This window comes from Anabrus simplex, chromosome 2 (assembly GCF_040414725.1).
Source record: "Anabrus simplex isolate iqAnaSimp1 chromosome 2, ASM4041472v1, whole genome shotgun sequence".
Classification (NCBI taxonomy): Eukaryota; Metazoa; Arthropoda; class Insecta; order Orthoptera; family Tettigoniidae; genus Anabrus; species Anabrus simplex.
The window spans coordinates 951678670-951699926 of record NC_090266.1 but is presented as its reverse complement, the minus strand read 5'-3'; the positions used below and the strand labels follow the sequence as shown (position 1 = coordinate 951699926).

General features: G+C 37.0%; 1 protein-coding gene across 6 annotated transcripts in view; it reads left to right on the top strand.

Annotated features, from left to right (window-relative positions):
* Nucleotides 1–21257, top strand: part of LOC136863209 (pleckstrin homology domain-containing family A member 3) — a 119017-nt gene that overhangs the window by 76332 nt on the left and 21428 nt on the right. For all 6 annotated transcript variants that reach the window (XM_067139575.2, XM_067139576.2, XM_068226344.1 and 3 more), the window contains one exon: nt 3572–3656. Coding sequence is in view for 3 of the 6 variants with exons in the window: in XM_067139579.2 (XP_066995680.2) it covers nt 3572–3580 (9 nt within the window). In the remaining 3 variants the exon portion in view is untranslated. The remainder of the gene's footprint in view (nt 1–3571; nt 3657–21257) is intronic.

Genomic DNA, 21257 nt, shown 5'->3' with positions numbered 1-21257 from the left:
TATGCTATGAGATTTATTTACTTCCTTTATGACATTGCTTTTCCATTTGTTTGAAACATAAAGCAAAACACCCCCACCTGACTGCTCTCTTACCACATGATGAGAAATGTAGTTTTTTAATTTCAAAAGCCTGGGTTAGTTTGTTGGTTAACCAATTTTCAAAGATTACAAGAATATCTACTTCTTTAATCTCATCTAAGATAATTTGGATATCTTCAAATTTATTTTTCATGCTTTGTGCATTTATGTGTACAGCTTTCAATTCAATGATCTACTTTCTAAAACTCTATCTTTTATATAATTATTTAGGGTTTCGCATTTAAATTCTTCTACTTTAAGAAATTTTTCAGGATCCATGTTTGGTTATGTAAGGACCAAATTTGAAATTAAGAGAAGAAAGCTTGGAATTGAAGTGGGTACAACACAAGGAAAGATTATCTAGTTGTTTCCAGATCAGCTGAAGTGAGCAAGTTCATGCAGAACTTCAAGGTTTTGCCACTAACCTCGAAGGACTGTCCTGGAACTTAACTTTGCAGTCCCTGACCCATGTGCCAAATATTTTTCCCTGTTGCCGTAGCTCGCGGTATTTTTTGGCGAGGGTCTCATTTCTAGGCATTAAGTGCTCATTGAGATAGATGTTATTTACCAAACGATATCCTGTTTTGTTCATTTTCAGTGTCTTTTCTTTGTCATCTGCTACTGAGGATTTCTTCTTTCTTCCATCGATTAACAAACTTCACGATCGGTTGTAGTCCAGGTTTCGTGGATGGAAATCTGTGTGCAGAGTCAGTACCTTCGGGCTTTATATCGACACCCAGCGCCTTGCCAACTTTGGTTACTTTCTGGAACACTTTTTCATCCTTTTCAGCAAGAACTCCATACACTAGTAAATTGTTTTTGCGTTGATACTGCTTCAAGTCTTCAAGCATGTTCACGGCTGCCATTGTCGCAATTTCCGCATTTTTCTTATCTTTACTCAAAGTGTCTAGTTCGTTCTTAAGGTTGTCATATTTTTAGGAAAGAAAGGTTGATAATTTCAGTAATTCTTTGTTTTCTTCCTTTAGTACATTGAGGGACTCTTCAAGTTGTTTTGAAAATTTCGCCATAACCTCATTTATGTTAGGTTGTGCAATGCAGTTTACATGACCATTGGAATTGTTCTTCCTTATGGAAAATTTGGAGAGTTTCTTCATTCATTTTTACCCATGTTATGTTATGTGGAACCAACATTCGCATTTACTATCATAGCCTACAGCCTGTTGATTGTTTTTTATTTTCTTGCCACACAGGGAGCACACGAACACCATGATATCATTATTTACACCATGATGTTATTTATCTTATTTATTTAGTTTTAACTGTTTGAGTGCTAATTAGATTTGGTTTTAATGGTTTCCTGAGTTTTAAATGTTACTGACCTCCAGTATATTCCTGAAGAATTGTGGATATTACTCACATATTTTTTTTTTTTCTTTTTCCGTCACTACGCTTAATATATCACACACCCATTGCCGCCATTTTTAAACAGCTTAGATAACTGTATTGAGTTCACTAAGGAAGACAAAGACCATAATTCAATTAATTTTCCCGATATCACAATCACAAGAACTTCAGACAAATTCGCTTTTCAAATCTATAGGAAATCTTCTTTCACCCCCCCCCCCCCCCCTCCCCCAACTATAAAGCAAAAGTCTCTACTACACCCACAGTCACATAAACAAGCTTCATGATGTACAATGTTCAGAGTGTGTCTTAACATAATTAGGGCTATCAAAAAATGTATAGATGAATTCAGAACTGTCTCGGGAGCACCAAACAACAGTCCTAATGAGTCCATAGCTTTTTACTTTGTGCTTTTCTTCCAAATATTTGAAGCAAGGTTTGTAGTGCTTTTTATTTTCAATCATCCTCTTTGTCTTGTGGGTTATCTCTTTCAAACCTTATTCTTGAGTCATATTAAGGCACTGTTCTGCTTTCTATTGATAGCTACTGTGTTATATCCACATGTTTTCTCAAGCATTTAGATGACAAACAAGGTACTTCTTTATACACTTCAGAGTGAGTTGGCTAGGTGGTTTGTATCTCATAGCTGTCGGCTTGCATTCAGGAGATAGCAAGTTCAAATCCCACTGCCAGCAGCCCTGAAAATGGTTTTCCTATTTTTGCACCTTAATTAAGGCAACAGTTGTTTCCTTTCTGATTCTAGCCCTTTTTTCATCTCTCATTACCATCGTTGGTGCGACGTAAAACAAATGGCAAGAAAATAAATATATATACATGCACTTTAAATATGCACTCACTAGAGAAAGGCACGTACCACAGAATCACAGATCTTACGTAAATTTTGCACACATGTTAAATGAGCCAAGCATAATGCAACAGCCAAAACATTTATCTCCGAAATTAACTTGCGCGCCCTACAGATAGTGTTAAAGTTCGCATGTTTGAATTGGTGCGCTTGGCTACGTAAGACTGCGGTGCGTGCTAACTCCTGGCAAAACCATACCTAGTCACTTTGCTTCCACACGTACGAAACATCACGCTGGCATTTTCCGATGATAACAGATTTCTTTGTTACTACAGTATGTAGCCATCACCTGATGCATGCACAATGCTCTCTTTCTTCAAATAGCGATGTTTGTTCTAAAGTCTCGGTTTCATTTGAGCAAACAAAGTGATCTTTAAATAAGCAGCGTCCAATTCAGTTACCAGTAGGAAATTGTGTAAACAAATTGCAGTACATTACTTCACTGCCTTAAAATGTGAAGCTGTAGGATGATTCTTATAGAGCAACATTGTATCTCTTATTATTTTCCAACCACCAGAATTAAACCTTGTCAACGAAGTTACCTTATTGAATAATAATGCACTTAGAATAGGATGTATACCGGTAATAATTGGCTAGAGCCCCATGTTATTCTTAAGCATGCTATTGCTGCCATTGCAGGCAGGCAAGAGTGTTGTACATCGGTCATTTTATGACTTGAGTATTCCTTGACCTTCAGTGCAGTAAATATGGTATTCTTGTTACCTGAGGTTTGTTTACTTTGGAGTCATTTGTATTATACTGTATTATTAGTGTATTGTAAACTGCCTATTTTTTCTTTTCTTTATTTAACCCTGAGTATAAGTCCGCATATAATTTTTTTTCTCTCACTCAAAGATAAGGTTGCTTTTCAGAAATAATGTAAGGCTAGCACAAGAAAAGTCAGAATATTTCATCCTCATTAAGGTATGCAGTATTAATTTTTTAGGAGGAGTGACAGCAAAATATGTTTTTAAAGTTTCTCAGACAAGCAGTTCAGATTGTTTCATGTTCTACATATCTGTTGACAACTTGAAGGTGAAATTATTTTATCTTTTTTGGAGCTGTGGTAACCGAGTGGGAGAATCATTTTCTTCTCAACAAGATGGTCGTGGTATGAACCCCGGCTAGTGCATATGGGATTTTTATAATGAAAAATTTTGTCTCTGTTGTTTGGGTTTCACATAAGACTGAAGGATCTGTGGCTATGATCACAATATAAGCAGTCACGTAAAAGTACCTATTTTTTTAATTTTCTCTTTGCAGAGCACCTGAGAAATTGCTACAGATTGCCTACAGCTATGATATTGCAGATTCAGGTTTTATACTGAAATATTCCGAATGATGTAAGGTAAGATCTATTCCTGTCCACTGATTGAATTTGAAATCTCATCAAATATGTGTCTCCTGTGGAAAATTGAAACAAATTTTAAGAACCTAGGCATATTTAAAATATGCTATTCAAACCTTTCTAACTAACCCATAAGAAAATGCTGATTGCTCTAAATCAGCTCTTTCACAGAAAACATGGAAAACAAAGCACTCTGTGTTTCCTAAGTAGTAGCCTATAATTTTGTTAACCCTCCAAGTGGCAAGCGCCTGATATCAGGCGTTTTATGCGTTTGCCCAGTGGCAACGCCTGATATCAGGCGTTTTGACATGCTCTTTATTTTATTTCGATAATCTTATTATTATTCATCGAAATGTGCTAATTATGAATCAATTGAAGGAGAAATGTTCGGCCATAATCATGAAATAGTTTGTATAACAACATCTTACACTAATCTAGTGTAAATCGTTGCCAAAGTAGCGTCATAATTCCGCTGTCTTGTGCTAGCTGCTACATACTCAGTGGCCGGCCACACGAATGTCTCAGCTGAGCCAGCTGTTTTTAGTCGCCAGTTTTCCTTCTGATATCAATCTGAAGTGTTGATATGCACTCATCTCAGCAATACTGAATCATTTCCTCACAGGAACAGTGAATAAATCTTCAAAGGGACTGTCTCAGATTGTTTTAGGTACAAAACTTGAACCTAGGAAAATCGTTTACTTTAGGCAAGGCGACGTTCTACTGGTTGCTTATAAAGAGACGAAAACAAGGAAACAACAGGATGTTACACTGAGGGAAATGAGGGGTTGAAATCGCTACTGATTCATAAGTACAATAACTTCATGGGAGGTGTAGGTAATAAAGGTAAGTGCATTTTCCATGCCACTTGTTCCAGACCCACTAGAAGGTACTGGAAGCAGTTTTTTTCAAATCTTCTAGATATGACTTTATTTGACACATACGTCCTGTACATAAAGAACGCTGATAAGCCTTTAACAAGATGAGACTTCATGATCACTATAGTTCCCAATTCCAGTTGTGAAGCCAACAGGTCATGCAGGAGGCCCTTCTCATGCTCTCGAAAAATTGCCACAGAATAACAATCGCCTATGTGTTGTGTGCTTGAAAGTAAAGAAGGAGAAGTAGTCTACATTCTGGTGTCGAGGGTGTAATGGTGGTATTCACCAGGGGTGTTATCATAAACTAGCGCACTTCTGGAGGCCTGACAATTGTGGAGTAAAAAGAAAGAACCACCCAAGTGACTCTGAGTGAAATATACAAGTGGTAGCATACAATTGTCGTATACATTGTTGTATAATTTTTCCAGCTAAGAACAGTATTATAAACTATATACTGGGTCGCACCTATTTACTATGAACTGGTGCTTCTTTTGTATATGTCATTTTTTAAAATTTACCTAAATATAAACATATTATATATAGCAAAACATTTGCAAAAATAAATAATATAAACAAATTCAACATATTTTTGGTCTTACACTTTGTGGATGATAAATAACAGCTTTAGAATCATCATCATCTTATTCCTTGTACTTTTGAGGATAAAAGGGTGTGATGTTTATGTATAACATGTCAACGATTTTTAACACAATTTATACTAAGAGTCTGCGACACCGGTAAAATATCGCTGCCATTACAGGATAAATGACCGCCACTTCGAGGGTTAATGTTTTCAAGAGTTGGAAAAGTTTATTATTACTAGGTTGTTCAGAAATAAAAGGCCAAATGCATGACAACCCTCTATATCTCCTAATATACAGGGAAAATCATGCAGGATAGCAGAGATTGGTATTTGCAAGGCATACATGAAAACCACTTTTATTTTTTTGCATATAGTTTAGGTATTACGATGGTACAGGTATGACATAAAACAGAGTACTTTTATGTAAGGTACTGGAATACAAGAGGAACACATGCAGCAGTAGAGTGGCCTGCTTCTGTATGCTGTGGATCGCAACAAGCACACAAATTGGTTATTGCTAGGCTGATAATAACGGATGTGGTCTGTCTATGGACAGCAAGCACAGTAAAACTGCTGTCTTTTAAACAAGTTTGCTGCTATGCTTCTTATTTATGGTGAAGCAAATATATTAGTACCGTATTTCTCCAAATCCAAGACGTATTTTTCCCTCAGAATCTCGTGCGAAAAATCAAGGGTCGTCTTGCATTCGCGACCTAACAGTAATGAACACCATTGGCAGCCACCACGGTAACCACGCTTCTTCCGTTCGTCCCCCTCCCATGCACCCACGCATGAAACTCTATCTTCAACGTCCGCGTCTTTGTTAGGCCTGTAGGCTACATCGCTAGCTTCGGCAACCGGTTGTACAGCGCCTCTGCATAACGTCACTGGTTCTCGGGAAATAATGAAGAAGACCAACATTCTACTTGGCGAGAGACAGGCTCGCAGACCGATTGCGAGACAATCCCCTGTATAGATAAAAACATGTCCCTGTATTAGCCTCTACGAAAACGTTTTTCGAATCCACAGAATGTCATCAAAACATGAGAGCCTTCAAATTCGTAGAAAGGCCATGGCTACTCGGTGGAGGAGTTATAATTCATCTAGTGTTCCTGACACTTAGTAAAATTAACAGTTTTACAGACAGCAGGAATATTTTCGTGATGGATCGTCGTATTGTGAAGACACGTGCAACAGGTTTTGCTGGCAAATTTTCAATGGGTTCTCGTCAGTATTATGATGCCATTTGTAAGTTCATGGATATTAAACACGCGGAAATGAAGAATAATCGCGCAGCCGCAAAAAAATACGGCATAACCAAAGCTAATGTTCCGCTGTAGCATGAAGACGAGAAGCTTCAAAATGCATAATGTACAAATAAATGCATTCAGAGGCTCACAACAAGGACGCTTTAAAGAAGTTGAAGATTAAATTGGGAGGTATGTGCGTTAAAAACGCAGGGGCGGAATGGCCATACCACGGCACAATAAATTTAATTGACCTTCAACGTCCGCATCTTCATTATAAATCGCTAGCCGCTGAAGTTGGCCGAAGCCAGCAAGCGAGACGTGCATCTAGTGACAGCCGGTTATACCCGACACTTAGTAAAAGTAACGGTTTTATAGGCAGCAGGAATATTTTCCTGATGGATCGTCATACTGTAGAGACATGGAACAGGTAATGCAGGCAAATTTTCAATGGATTCTGTTCAATATTATGATGCCAATTTTAATTTAATGGTTATGAAACTTGCAGAAATAAAGAAAAATTGTGCAGCTGCAAGAAAATAACGGCATAACAAAAGCCAATGTTCGGCGTTGGCGTGAAGAAAGATAGTCTAAAAATGTATACTGTACAAGAAAGGCATTCATATGATTTCACAAAACACTTTTTAAGCCTGGTTTAATTTTTTTGAAGGAAAAGTAGACATAGTCTTACATGCAGGGTCGTCTTTGATTCAGAGAAATACGGTAATTCAGAAGCTGCCCTTTGATTGTTCAAAGAATGATTTCCTGATTGCCACACATCCAATAGGCAAACATTCATTGCTGTGTATCAGCATGTATGCGATAATGTAGTGTTTTACCATCCTATCAAGACTGTATCAATCATTCCATCACTACTGATCTGCATTTAGGGTAGTCGCCCAGGTGGCAGATTCCCTGTCTGTTCTTTACCTAGCCTTTTCTTAAATGATTTCAAAGAAATTGGAAATTTATTGAATATCTCACTTGGTAAGTTATTCCAATCCCTAACTCCCTTCCTATAAACGAATATTTGCCCCAATTTGTCCCCTTGAATTCCAACTTTATCTTCATATTGTGATCTTTCCTACTTTTAAAGACACCATTCAAACTTTTCGTCTACTAATGTCGTTCCACGCCATCTCTCCACTGACAGCTCGGAACATACCTCTTAGTCAAGCAGCTCGTCTCCTTTCTCCCAAGTCTTCTCAGCCCTAACTTTACAACATTTTTGTAATGCTACTCTTTTGTCAGAAATCACCCTGAACAAATCGAGCTGCTTCTCTTTGGATTTTTTCCAGTTCTCGAATCAAGAAATCCTGGTGAGGGTCCCATACACTGGAACCATACCCTTACTACAACCCCTAAGCACCCTCATAACCATGTGCAGAGATCTGTACCCTTTATTTACAATCCCATTTATGTGATTACCCCAATGAAGATCTTCCCTTATATTAACACCTAGGTACTTACAATGATTTCCATAAGGTACTTTCACCCCATCAATGCATTAATGAAAACTGTGAGGACTTTTCCTGTTTGAAACTCACAACCTAACTTTTAACCTGTCAATCTCACAACATTATCGAGGTTATTTTGCAGTTGCTCACAATCTTGTAACTTGTTTATTACTCTGTGCAGAACAACATCATGTGCAAAAGGCCTTACCTCTGATTCCACTTCTTTACTCATATCATATCTGTTTTCTAGAAATATAGCAACCCATTCAGTCACTCTTTTATCTAGTCCTAATGCACTCATTTTTGCCAGTAGTCTCCCATGATCCACCCTATCAAATGCCTTAGACAGATCAATCGCGATACAGTCCATTTGACCTGCATCCAGGATATCTGCTATATCTTGCTGGAATCCTACAAGTTGACTTTCAGTGGAAAAACCTTTCTTAAACTCAAACTGCCTTCTATCGAACCAATTATTAATTTCGCAAACATGTCTAATATAATCAGAAAGAAGGCTTCCTCAGTGCTTACATGCAATGCATGTCAAACTGACTGGCCTGTTTATTATTATTATTATTATTATTATTATTATTATTATTATTATTATTTTATTAGGATGAGATGGATTGGGATTGGTTTCTTACTGTTTAGTAATTTATTTTTATAATGTAAGCAAAATGAATGCTAATCTCACTTCATGTCATCTGAGCCACATACTCTAACAGGATATTATCCTTGTAACATCTATCTTTACATACTGCTGACTGAATACTTCTGCCTTTTGAAGATCCTCGCATACACACTCCCCTTGTTCATTAACGATTCCTAAAATGTCCTTCTTGGAAATTGTTTCTGCCTTAAAATACCTATACGTACCCTTCCATTTTTCACTAAAATTTCTCTGACTGCCAATTATGCTTGCTATCATTAGCTGACTTCTTTTCTAGAAACTTTTGAAAATATGGATTTTATAATTGCACCTTTACAATACTGTAATTGTCTTTATTAAAAAGACTACATTAAATTACACTCGTGAAATATGTTTCGTCCTCTTATGGGACATCTTCAGTCACAAATACAAAACATTAAAAATAAGGCGAGGACACGTTAAAATATGTAAGTAAAAAGTCTTTGTATCCTGTGACGCGGCGTGATGGCGTCTTGTCATTCTTCAATATTAAAATGGTGTGGCGTGAACATGATATGAAGCATGAAGTCCAATTAAAATCATAGGTTAAAATTGTTGTTCAAAACAATGAATTGTCAATTATAAAACACCGTAAGTGGCTGTGCGAATAAAATGATGTGCATATTGTACATAAAACAGTGTTGTGATGATGCCACATTAAAATAGCTTTCTTAATTGGGAGGTGGAGTTATACTGATGATGCAAGTTGAACCTGATTGTGTGTTGACAATAGGGGCCCAAAAAAGAAAACTATGAATGAACTGAAGAAAAAAATTCAATTAAAATGTGAACTAAGTGCCCATCCAGTCATTCACTTCCTTGCCCGTCCTACGTCAACCACTCCACCTCAAGTGCTAAAGCTGAGTGACGTCCTCGAAGGTCGTTGAGGACTGACTGTGAGGGGAGTTTGATGTAAGGGGAGAGGCGTGAGGTAAAGTATTACTCACGCGCCTTCGTGAAAAGAATTTATTGATTTACTCGTCAAAGTATATTGATATCCTCCGATATCTCATTAAGATTATAAATCGGGGTGCATTTTTTATCAATATTTATAAAAATGTTTTCTAAAAAGTTCAATAGATTTCCTTTCTTACATAAATGGAGAATTTGAAGGTCTTGTTGTATGCCCGTGAATGTATGATTGGTGTCGTCCATATGAGAACCGAATGCTGAGAATCTGCCGTACTTTGACGCATTAACATGTTCATTATACCTTATGTTAAGATTGCGGCCTGTCTATCCAATATAACTGGCGGAATACTGCTGGCACTTTAATTTGTAAACACCTGATTTCTGAAATTTGATACTGCCATTATTGATAGTGTGCTGATTGAAGAAAAGATGAACATTGTTCTTGGTTGTTTTAAAAGAAACTTTCATATTTCCTAGTAAGTTCCTTCAATTTCTCCTTACTTCCACAGCCATTTCTAACTATTTCTTTCCAACCTACACCTCCTTCTTAGTCTCTTTACTCCTCTGTTATAATGTAGTGGGTCTTTACCATTCTTTACCACCTTTAAAGGTACAAACCTGTTTTCACTCATTCCTTAACAATTGCTTTAAACCCATCCCAGAGTCTGTTTACATTTTTATTTACGATTTTCCACCAATCATAGTTACTTTTTAAAAACTCCCTCATGCCTGTTTTATCAGCTATATGATACTGCCTAATAGTCCTACTTTTAAGACCTTCCTTTCTAACACATCTTTAACTACGGAAAAAACAGCTTCATGATCGCTAATACCATCTGTTACTTCGGTTTCTTTATAGAGCTTATCTAGTTTTACCAACACCACGTCCAGAATATTCTTCCCTCTGATTGTTTCCATCACTTTCTGAACCAGCTGTCCTTCCCATATTAACTTACTAGCAAGATACCCATGCTTCGCTACGGTATTATAATGAAATTTATAATTGAATGCTTAACGTTTTATATATAATCCGCCGCAATTCGCAATGTGACTCGTTTTCTGATAGAATCTGCCAAAATTCGTGATCTGATTCGTTTTCTAAGAGATTACGGCAAAGTTCCACCCATTCTTCAATCTTTCTTTCCAGCAATTGATTTCGTTCTTCCCGTGATAATTCCAGGTATTCCACTCGGTCAGTTGGGTCCCTAAATCTTTGCCATCTTTTCCTATAAGCATTTTTAATATGGTTCAAATCCTTGAGGAGATACGGCGTGGTGTCGTCTTGGGTGCCTTGGCGGTACTGAACCCGCGGCCGGAGTGCATTCGTAGTCGCTACCCGGCCAGGACCCGTTTCTAGCGCGGTCCGCACAGTTGGACGGCGGTCCAGAACATTATTATTATTATTATTATTATTATTATTATTATTATTATTGATGTTCTGGACCCCACATCAAGATGCAAGACCGCTTTTGGCAGTAAATTACATCTGCTGCCATTGTCATTGCTGACAATCTGACCAGCACCATCTTCGCACGTAGGCAAGTGCGCGAGATTTCTGGCGGCACGAATAATATACTTCCGAGCATTATTGACCTTATTATAGAGGTGAACCGTTCCACAGCCAATATCATTCCTATAGTTTATTTCAGATGTGTTTAAACTTTTATTTATATGCCAGGAGAATCTACTGTAATCTAACTTTATGTACTCCAAAGGAAAAAATGGCTCTTGAAAGTGAACAAAGGAAAGATGAAAAATGATCTGTTTATGATCAGAATAGGTACATTATGAACAGTAAAATCAATTGGTTTCAACGCATTTTTCACACGACTGCCGTTAAGTTTATTTATCCCCACCCCCCGAAAAGGAAAGCATGTTTCTTTATGTTTTAAGGAGATTCCAAATACCAATGTTCACGTCTGTTACCTTCAGTTCTTAGATATAAGTATCTCCATAAAAATAAATCACTTTTTTTCACTTCCTTTCACACTCGCTCTACCCCCCCCCCCCTTAAGTGAATTTTCCTGCGAAAAATACTCGTTTCTTTAATAGTAAAGGATCTTCTAAATACCAATTATCACGACTCTAATATCTTTAGTTTTTGAGATATGTGTCCTCATAAAAGGAATGCAACTCCTTTTAAAAATTCACCCCCTTTTCATCCCCCCATCAATTGGATTTTCCAAAAACAAAAAATACGTGTTTCTTTATTGTTAAAGGGGATCCCAAATACCAATCTTCAGATCTGTAATATCTTCAGTTTCTGAGATATAAGTATCCTCATAAAAGGCATTCAACCCGTTTTTCACCCTTTCTCAGCCTTCCTTTTGGGACTTTCCGAAAACAAAAAATACATGTTCCTTTTTTTTTAAAGGAGATTCTAAATACCAATTTTTACATCTTAAACATTTAAAGTTTTGAGATATAGATACTCATTTCGAAAATTCACCCCACTTTTCATCCCCCCATGAATTGAATTTTCAAAAAATTAAAAAATACGTGTTTCTTTATTTTTAAAGGAGATCCCAAATACTAATTTTCAGGTCAGCAATATCTTCAGTTTTTGAGATCCATGTACCCCCATTAAAGGCATTCAACCCATTATTCACCCCTTTTCACCCCTCCTATTGGGATTTTCAAAAAGAAATACGTGTTTATTTTTAAAGGAGATTCTAAATACCAATTTTTACATCTGTAAACTTTTAAGGTTTTGAGAAATAGATACTCATTTTAAAAATTCACCCCCCTCTTCACCTCCCACTAATTGGATTTTCAAAAAACAAGAAAATGTGTTTCTTTATTTTTTAAGGAGATTCCAAATACAAATTTTCAGGTCTGTAATATCTTCAGTTTCTGAAATATAAGTATCCTCATTAAAGGCATTCAACCCCTTTTTCACCCTTCCTATTTGGATTTTCCAAAAACAAAAAAATCACGTGTTTCCTTATTTTTAAAGGAGATTCCAAATACCAGTTTTTACATTTGTAAACTTTTAAAGTTTTGAGATATAGATACACTCATTCTAAAATTTCACCCCCCCCCCCCCTTCTCACCCCTTCAACGACGGAATATCCAAAAATCCTCTCTTAGCGAGCACCTGCATCTTAATATGAATGTATCCCCAAAACTTCATTTCTTTATGTCCAGTAGTTTTGGCTCGGTGATGATGAATCAGTCAGTCAGTCAGTCAGTCAGTCAGGACATGTTCTTTTATATATATAGATTTGCCATTTCTTGGTCATGCTTCCTGTCTTTCGCATTATCTTCCCAATTGACATTTGGTAAATTGAGATCTCCCTCTACAATCACAATCCTTTCCATATTGTTTCCCACATAGTTGATTATCATATCAAATAATTCTGAATCAGCGGCAGCGCTACCCTTTCCCAGTCTGTACACTCCAAAGACATCAAGATGCTTATTTAGAAATGAGTCTTACACCTAGAATTTCATGTTTCTTATCTTTAACTTTTTCTTAGCTTACAAAGTCTTTCGTCACCAGAATGAATAAGCCCCCTCCTACCATTCCTGTCCTATCTCTACGATACACACTCCAGTAATAATTCTCGTAGTTGGTCCGTATTGAATTGCATGTTAAATCAAAAATTGTCGTGAATGTTTATTGATAACCACCTATTCGATAAAAGTAAAGTAAAGATTTATATCTTGTCATAATAATTTTTTGGGACATGTTTTGCCCTTTGTATGGGCATCATCAGCCTTTATCTCATACCTTTTGGTCATTGATCAGGATCCTGATTTACCTTTTCCAATAATATTATATATATACTACTTTATACAAAGTTAAAAAGTCTTATTGTACGTTCTATTTGACAATTTGCATAATGAAAAGCATCTAAAAGTGTGGATGAGATGGGTGATTGTTGTTGATGAAATCTTATGAATAAAAAACTTTTTAAGAACTAGTTGATTGTTATGTCCGTATTTTCAATGTTGGTTTGAATGTCTATGGCTAAAACTGTGATCCTAGTTTATATATTAAAAGTTCCACTTGAACACGTTTGTGTTTTTTTAGCATGTTAAATGGAATCTGGTTGGAAATTCTTTTCAAACTGGTTGAAGTATTAAAATATTGTTCTCTAGAATTTGTCATTTTTTAACCACTCTTAGTTGAGGTTTTGTTTTGAGTGTAAGATTATTTAACTATTCAGGTAGCTATTTTATTATTATTATTGATATATAGAGTCGTATCAGCACACACTTTATTAAAACATAACCAGTTTTCGGACACTAAGGTCCATCATCAGTGTTAAAATTTAAATTTAATTTCACATAAGTGTGTCGTCAAATGTCGTGAAATTAAATTTAAAATTTAAATATTAACACTGATGATGGACCTTAGTGTCCAAAAACCGGTTATGTTTTAATAAAGTGTGTGCTGATACGACTGTATATATCAATAATAATAATAAAATAATTACATCAGCACTGTCAAAATGGCTTTGATATTTTATAATATTTAGGTAGCGGCTGGTTGACGTTGTTCTTATGATTATTGTAACTTATGTAGTTTGGATCCGGCATTCTTCTCAATCCCGTTGCAGAAGTGAAGAATGGGTTCTCGACTAGCGATGCTGGAAGTGTTTTAGCTTGAGAATGCAGCTGCTGCCTCTTATTATGTTAATAGTCGAAAGGAGATGCTCAGACTTCGTATTAAATGTTGATTGAGTGTTGGCTCTGAGTAACTGTGAAGTGTGTAGATAGTGTATATCTATATAATATTTTAGGAAAAGGTAAGTCAGGATCTTTATCAGTGACTGAAAGGTACATTGCCTATGTTTAGTACTACTATGTAGAGGCGGCAAACTATCGATAGTAATTTATAGTTTTTAAAAAGTGGAAAGAATCATATCATTATGCATGAAAATAGGACCTTCACTGAACACAATCCAGACAAAAATTCAGTAGAAATTACAACTATTTCATGCTATGTAATTTCTGAAATTCAAATCGGAATCACTCATAAATCTATTTAGTGGCACGTCCGAGACATTCTCGAGCTGCACGCGCTTGCCCATAACTTGACCGCCCGAGAAATTTTCGTTCAGCTGCAGTGTTCATTTGCGATTGCCCGACATTTTCTCGGGTATAGTAATATCTTTGGAAAAAATGTGTTACAGCCTTCTGCACGGATGGCAGGAGAGTTTTCAGTTGCTTTCGTGAAGCCTTTGGCCTAAAATTTGCCTTATCTTCTCTCGCCTATAAGTTATACAATCTCTAACTCGCCAGCTGACAAGGTAAACAGAAATGGCGAGCGCGAAAAGGAAGAAATGTTTGTCTGATGACAAAATGAAGGACTTGCCTACATCAAAGATGAATCTCTAAATGATACTGGTAATTCTGATAGTAGTAATAATGATTTTTTGCATGATGACCTGGTATTTCTAATGAATGTGAGGAAAATATTTTGCTGGAAACAATGGTGTTGGTAGATCTAGCACATACATTCGTGTGGAAAAAATGTAATGCTGTGAATACTGAACGATCTAATATAATTCCATTTGCGGATAATCTGGTGTAGGGGTTCTATTACAGTATTCTACACTCGTTGCACTTAGCTAATTTTTCATCCTCACTATGCCTAAACCACTTCCAAACATCAGGTATCTTGCTTTCGGGCATCTATATATGAAGTTCAAAATTTTAAACCGGGTTATTAAAGTTACTACCAAACAGTGAAACATCTGTACAATTTCTGTTAGTGCGAAAAATAAGCCAATAACGAAAAAAGAAAACTATCGTTGACTATCGATAGTAGGCAACTGACTATCGATGTCAGACGATAGTGGTCGCTATCGATAACTATCTATAGCACTTTCGATAGTTTTCCGCCTCTACTACTATGTGAACAACACCATGAGTATTGTGGCCTGTGATTAGTACCACTATGTGAAGAACACCACAGATCTACTATAATCTATCAGCTTCATGTCCGTATTGATAATTTGAGCCCACAAGTATGAAGGATGAGTTGTCCACCTAATCAATACTTTATTTTACCCAAGTGTCTAGAATATTTACATTAAAAGACAGTACCGGTTTCGACCTGTAAATAGGTCATCATCAGCTGTTGATGAACCTGCTTAATAGCGATTGTGCAGAATAAAACACTACTAAAATGAAACAAGAATGCCACTATTCTAATAAAATACATAATGTTATGGTATTTACATATGGTACAATAAAGGGCTTTGGCTTGCTGGAGTCCTATGAGTGCCACGTATTCCAAAAGTTGTATTGCTAAAAGGTTAAAAATAGGGTACAATTCTTGGAGTTCAAGAGGTCACTGAGGTTTGATGTTAAGTTCAAATATCTATGCTGTATGCCGACGTTATGTCCAACTGTAGTATAGCTATGTTTAGGTGCATTGTAGGGCCGCAAATATGCGGGGAACATTGTGTTCAGCAAAATTGAGGTTCTGTAACTTGTTCAACAGGTACTGTGTTCATTCTTAGTTTATATCGTTGCTGATACGTGCTAGTTTAATTGAATCCTTGTTGAGGCATAATATGCTGTGTATGACATATTAAATTATATGAAAGTAGGTTGAGAGAGCTCCCCTCTTCATACTTGCATTCCTGCTCATGTAAATTCAAAAAATGTAAGAAAGAAGAAAAAGAAAGGTAGGAATTAGATTAACTGATAGAGAGTGCCTGCCAAATGGTTTGTGTGCTAGAGAGAGAGAGAGAGAGAGAGTGTGTGTGTGTGTGTGTGTGTGTGTGTGTGTGTGTGTGCGTGCGTGCGTGCGTGCGTGCGTGCGTGCGTGCGTGTGTGTGTGTGTGTGTGGTCGGGAGCGTACTGCATGTTTTATCACATAGCTTCTGGGATAACTTCCAACAAATAACCCAAGACAAAATAACTACCGTAGCTATCCGGAAACAGTACACGTTAGATAAGAAACTAAATGCACTCAAACAGTCACAAACCCCAAAACAAACAAGACAGTAACACCCCCTTCAAATGCAACAAAAAAACAAACACACCTTTCACCCACCCATCATGAATTTAACAGGCACGAACTTCGATGAAACAGAAATCAGTATATTGAGCAAAGGACCTAAACACATCAACCTTTCATAACCTCACAACCATCATTGCTCAAACTGAAAATGCTTTAAATAAAATTCCCCACAATTTACGCGATATCAGACATGAGGTTAAGAAGAAATTACCGCAATACATAAACAGGATTGGCAACAACAACAACAACAGCTACTATAGAAGCAAAACCGATAATATCCAACTCAGGAAACTCAAAGACAAAATTAAGCATAACAATCTATTAATAACTAAGGCAGACAAAGGTAATACCACAGTCATCATCGACAGAAACGAATACATCACTAAAACTAAACAGTGTTTCTTGGACGACTCCTATACCTTTCAAATAAAACAAAATTAAACAAAAAGATCCAACTGCCAGTATCCAAAAAAAAATCTCAAAACATTATTGAAAAACACCCATTTTCTCCTTAACAAGCAAGAAACCACAAAGGTAACCATAATGAATCCAAAACTGCCGACTGCAAAAGCCTACCCTAAAATCCACAAAGCCAGGCTGAGTGGCTCAGACGGTTAAGGCGCTGGCCTTCTGACCCCAACTTGGCAGGTTCGATCCTGGCTCAGTCCGGTGGTATTTGAAGGTGCTCAAATAAGTCAGCCTCGTGTCGGTAGATTTACTGGCACGTAAAAGAACTCCTGCAGGACTAAATTCTGGCACCTCGGCGTCTCCGAAAACCGTAAAAGAGTAGTTAGTGGGACGTAAAACAAATAACATTAATTAAAATCCACAAAGATAAAGTACCCATGAGGCCGATCATAAATTATAGATCAAGCCCGACTTACAAATTATCATGCTTCATACAAACATTTCTCAAAGAACACTACACATTCTTAGCCAAGAAATCAGTACGAAACTCAATAGAATTCTGTAACATCACGAAAGAGCTGAAAATTGAGCAACACCACATTCTAGCATCAAATGACATCATTAACATGTACCCTAACATACCAGTACAGAAAACAATAAGATTAATTGAATCAAATTTAAGAAATCACAGTAATCTAAGCATCCTTGAAATTGATTAATTCATTAATTTACTTGAATTTGCCCTCCACAATAATTACTTTAGATTCCATGATACTATCTACAAACAGCAAGGCCTTCCCATGGGTTCGCCAGCTTCAGGAATATTAGCTGAGATCTACGTAGACCACTTAGAACACTCAGAAATTAGCAAAATGAACAATATACCATTCTGGTGCAGATTTGTAGAAGACGTCTTTGTTGTCATAGACTGCAGGTTCACAAACGAAAACAATATACTTGAACAGCTAAACAATATTGACCTACATATAAAATTTACAATGGAAACTGAGAAAGATCACACTCTGAATTATCTTGATTTATCTGTCACTAAAACTGAAGACCACTTAACGTACAAAATCTATAGAAAACCTACACAAACATCTAATACTATAAAATTATATTCCACTCACCGTAATGCACACAAAAAGGCAGCACACTACAGTATCATATACAGAGCTTTCAACATACCCCTATCTCAGGAAGAATTAAAAAAAGAACTTAACCTAACTCATGTAATAGCGGAGCATAATGGATACAATAGAAACATGATAAACAAAATCATTTACAAAATAAAACATCAACCGGAATCCAAATTAAGTAGAAACAACAAACTTAAGGAAGACTATGCACTTTCTGCCTTTAACAACACCCACATCCACCCCATAACCAATATTTTCAAAAAACACAATCTCAGAATAGCTTACAGAACACACATAATAACTCCTCCATTTTACATAATACTAAATCCGTCAATGAAAACAACAATTACAGCCACTCAGGAGTATACCGCATGAAATGCAATGATTGCGAAGCCAGCTACATCAGGCGCACCGGCAGATGTTTTTCTATTCGCTACAACGAACATATCAATGCCACTAAATATAATCGCTTTTCATCCATATTGCAACATGTCGAGAATCATAAACATAAGTTCACTAAAATTGAGAATGACATGGAAATTTTAAATATGAACCCTACAGGCTCATTGCTCAATCTAATGGAAGATTTTTACATCAACATGGACCAATACGCCAATCCTAACTTCAACTTACATGAAATCTCAGATAAAACAAATATTCTCTTCAACACAGTCATTCCTATTCTAGAAGACTCATATTTAAAAAGAATCAGCAGACAAACCCACACACAACCCAAAAGACATACCCCACTCCACTCCACCCCCTCCATAAGCTGCTTGGTACACACCAGTGACAGCTGGAGATTATTCTATAGGTGTGTTTGAGTCATCAGTCCATAGACTGGTTTGATGCAGCTCTCCATGCCACTCTATCCTGCGCTAACCTTTTCATTTCTACGTAACTATTGCATCCTACATCTGCTCTAATCTGCTTGTCATATTCATACCTTGGTCTACCCCTACCGTTCTTACCACCTACACTTCCTTCAAAAACCAACTGAACAAGTCCTGGGTGTCTTAAGATGTGTCCTATCATTCTATCTCTTCTTTTCGTCAAATTTAGCCAAATCGATCTCCTCTCACCAATTCGATTCAGTATCTCTTCATTCGTGATTCGATCTATCCATCTCACCTTCAGCATTCTTCTGTAACACCACATTTCAAAAGCTTCTATTCTCTTTCTTTCTGAGCTAGTTATCGTCCATGTTTCACTTCCATACAATGCCACACTCCACACGAAAGTCTTCAAAAACATCTTTCTAATTCCGATATCAATGTTTGAAGTGAGCAAATTTCTTTTCTTAAGAAAGCTCTTCCTTGCTTGTGCTAGTCTGCATTTTATGTCCTCCTTACTTCTGCCATTGTTAGTTATTTTACTACCCAAGTAACAATATTCATCTACTTCCTTTAAGGCTTCATTTCCTAATCTAATATTTCCTACATCACCTGCCTTCGTTCGACTGCACTCCATTACTTTTGCTTTGGACTTATTTATTTTCATCTTGTACTCCTTACCCAAGACTTCATCCATACCATTCAGCAACTTCTCGAGATCTTCTGCAGTCTCAGATAAAATAACAATATCATCGGCAAATCTCAAGGTTTTGATTTCCTCTCCTTGGACTGTGATTCCATTTCCAAATTTCTCTTTGATTTCCTTTACTGCCTGTTCTATGTAAACATTGAAAAGGAGAGGGGACAAACTGCAGCCTTGCCTCACTCCTTTCTGGATTGCTGCTTCTTTTTCAAAGCCCTCGATTCTTATCACTGCAGACTGATTTTTATACAGATTGTAGATAATTCTTCGTTCTCGGTATCTGATCCCTATCATCTTCAGAATCATAAATAGCTTGGTCCAATCAACATTATCGAATGCCTTTTCTAGATCTACGAATGCCATGTACGTGGGCTTGTCCTTCTTGATTCGATCCTCTAAGATCAGACGTAAAGTCAGTATTGCTTCACGTGTGCCTACATTTCTTCTGAAGCCAAATTGATCTTCTCCCAACTCAGCTTCTACTTGTTTTTCCATTCTTCTGTAAATAATACGTGTTAAAATTTTGCAGGCATGAGATACTAAACTAATGGTGCGGTAGTTTTCACACCTGTCAGCACCGGCTTTCTTGGGAATAGGTATAACAACATTCTTCCGAAAATCGGATGGGACTTCTCCTGTCTCATACATCTTGCACATTAAATGAAATAACCTTGCCATGCTGGTTTCTACTAAGGCAGTCAGTAATTCAGAGGGAATGTCATCAATTCCAGGTGCCTTGTTCCTATTGAGGTCACTCACAGCTCTGTCAAACTCTGACCTCAAAATTGGGTCTCCCATTTCATCAGCATCAACAGCCTCTTCTTGTTCCAGAACCAAATTATTTACATCTTTACCTTGATACAACTGTTGGATATGCTCCTGCCATCTTTCTGCTTTGTCTTCTTTCCCTAGAAGTGGCTTTCCATCTGAGCTCTTAATATTCATACATCTAGATTTCCTTTCTCCAAAAGTTTCCTTGATTTTCCTGTATGCAGCATCTACCTTACCCAGGACCATACAGCCTTCGACATCCTTGCACTTCTCCTTCAGCCATTCTTCCTTAGCTACCTTGCACTTTCTATCCACTTGATTCTTTAATCGCCTGTATTCTTTTCTGCCCTGTTCATTTGTAGCATTCTTGTAGTTTCGTCGTTCATCAATCAGGTCTAGTATCTCTTGAGTTATCCACTGATTCTTAGTTGATCTTTTCTTCCTTCCTAACATTTCTTCAGCAGCCCTACTGACTTCATTCTTCATGACTCTCCACTCTTCCTCTATAGTGTTTCCTTCAGCCTTTTCTTTTAGTCCTTGTGCAACATGTTCCTTGAAACAATCCCTCACACTCTTTTCTTTCAACTTGTCTAGATCCCATCTTTTTGCATTCTTTCCTTTCTTCAATTTCTTCAACTTCAGATGGCATTTCATGACCAACAAGTTATGGTCAGAGTCCACGTCTGCTCCTGGGAAAGTTTTGCAATCCAACACCTGGTTTCTGAATCTCTGCCTAATCATAATGAAGTCTATTTGATACCTTCCGGTGTCTCCAGGTCTCGTCCACGTATACAGCCGTCGTTTGTGGTGTTTGAACCAAGTATTGGCAAGGACTAAATTATGATCAGTGCAGAATTCAACCAGCCGACTTCCTCTTTCGTTCCTTTGTCCCAATCCAAATTCTCCTACTGTATTACCTTCTCTTCCTTGGCCTACCACTGCATTCCAGTCTCCCATCACAATTAGATTCTCGTCACCTTTTACATATTGTATTAAATCT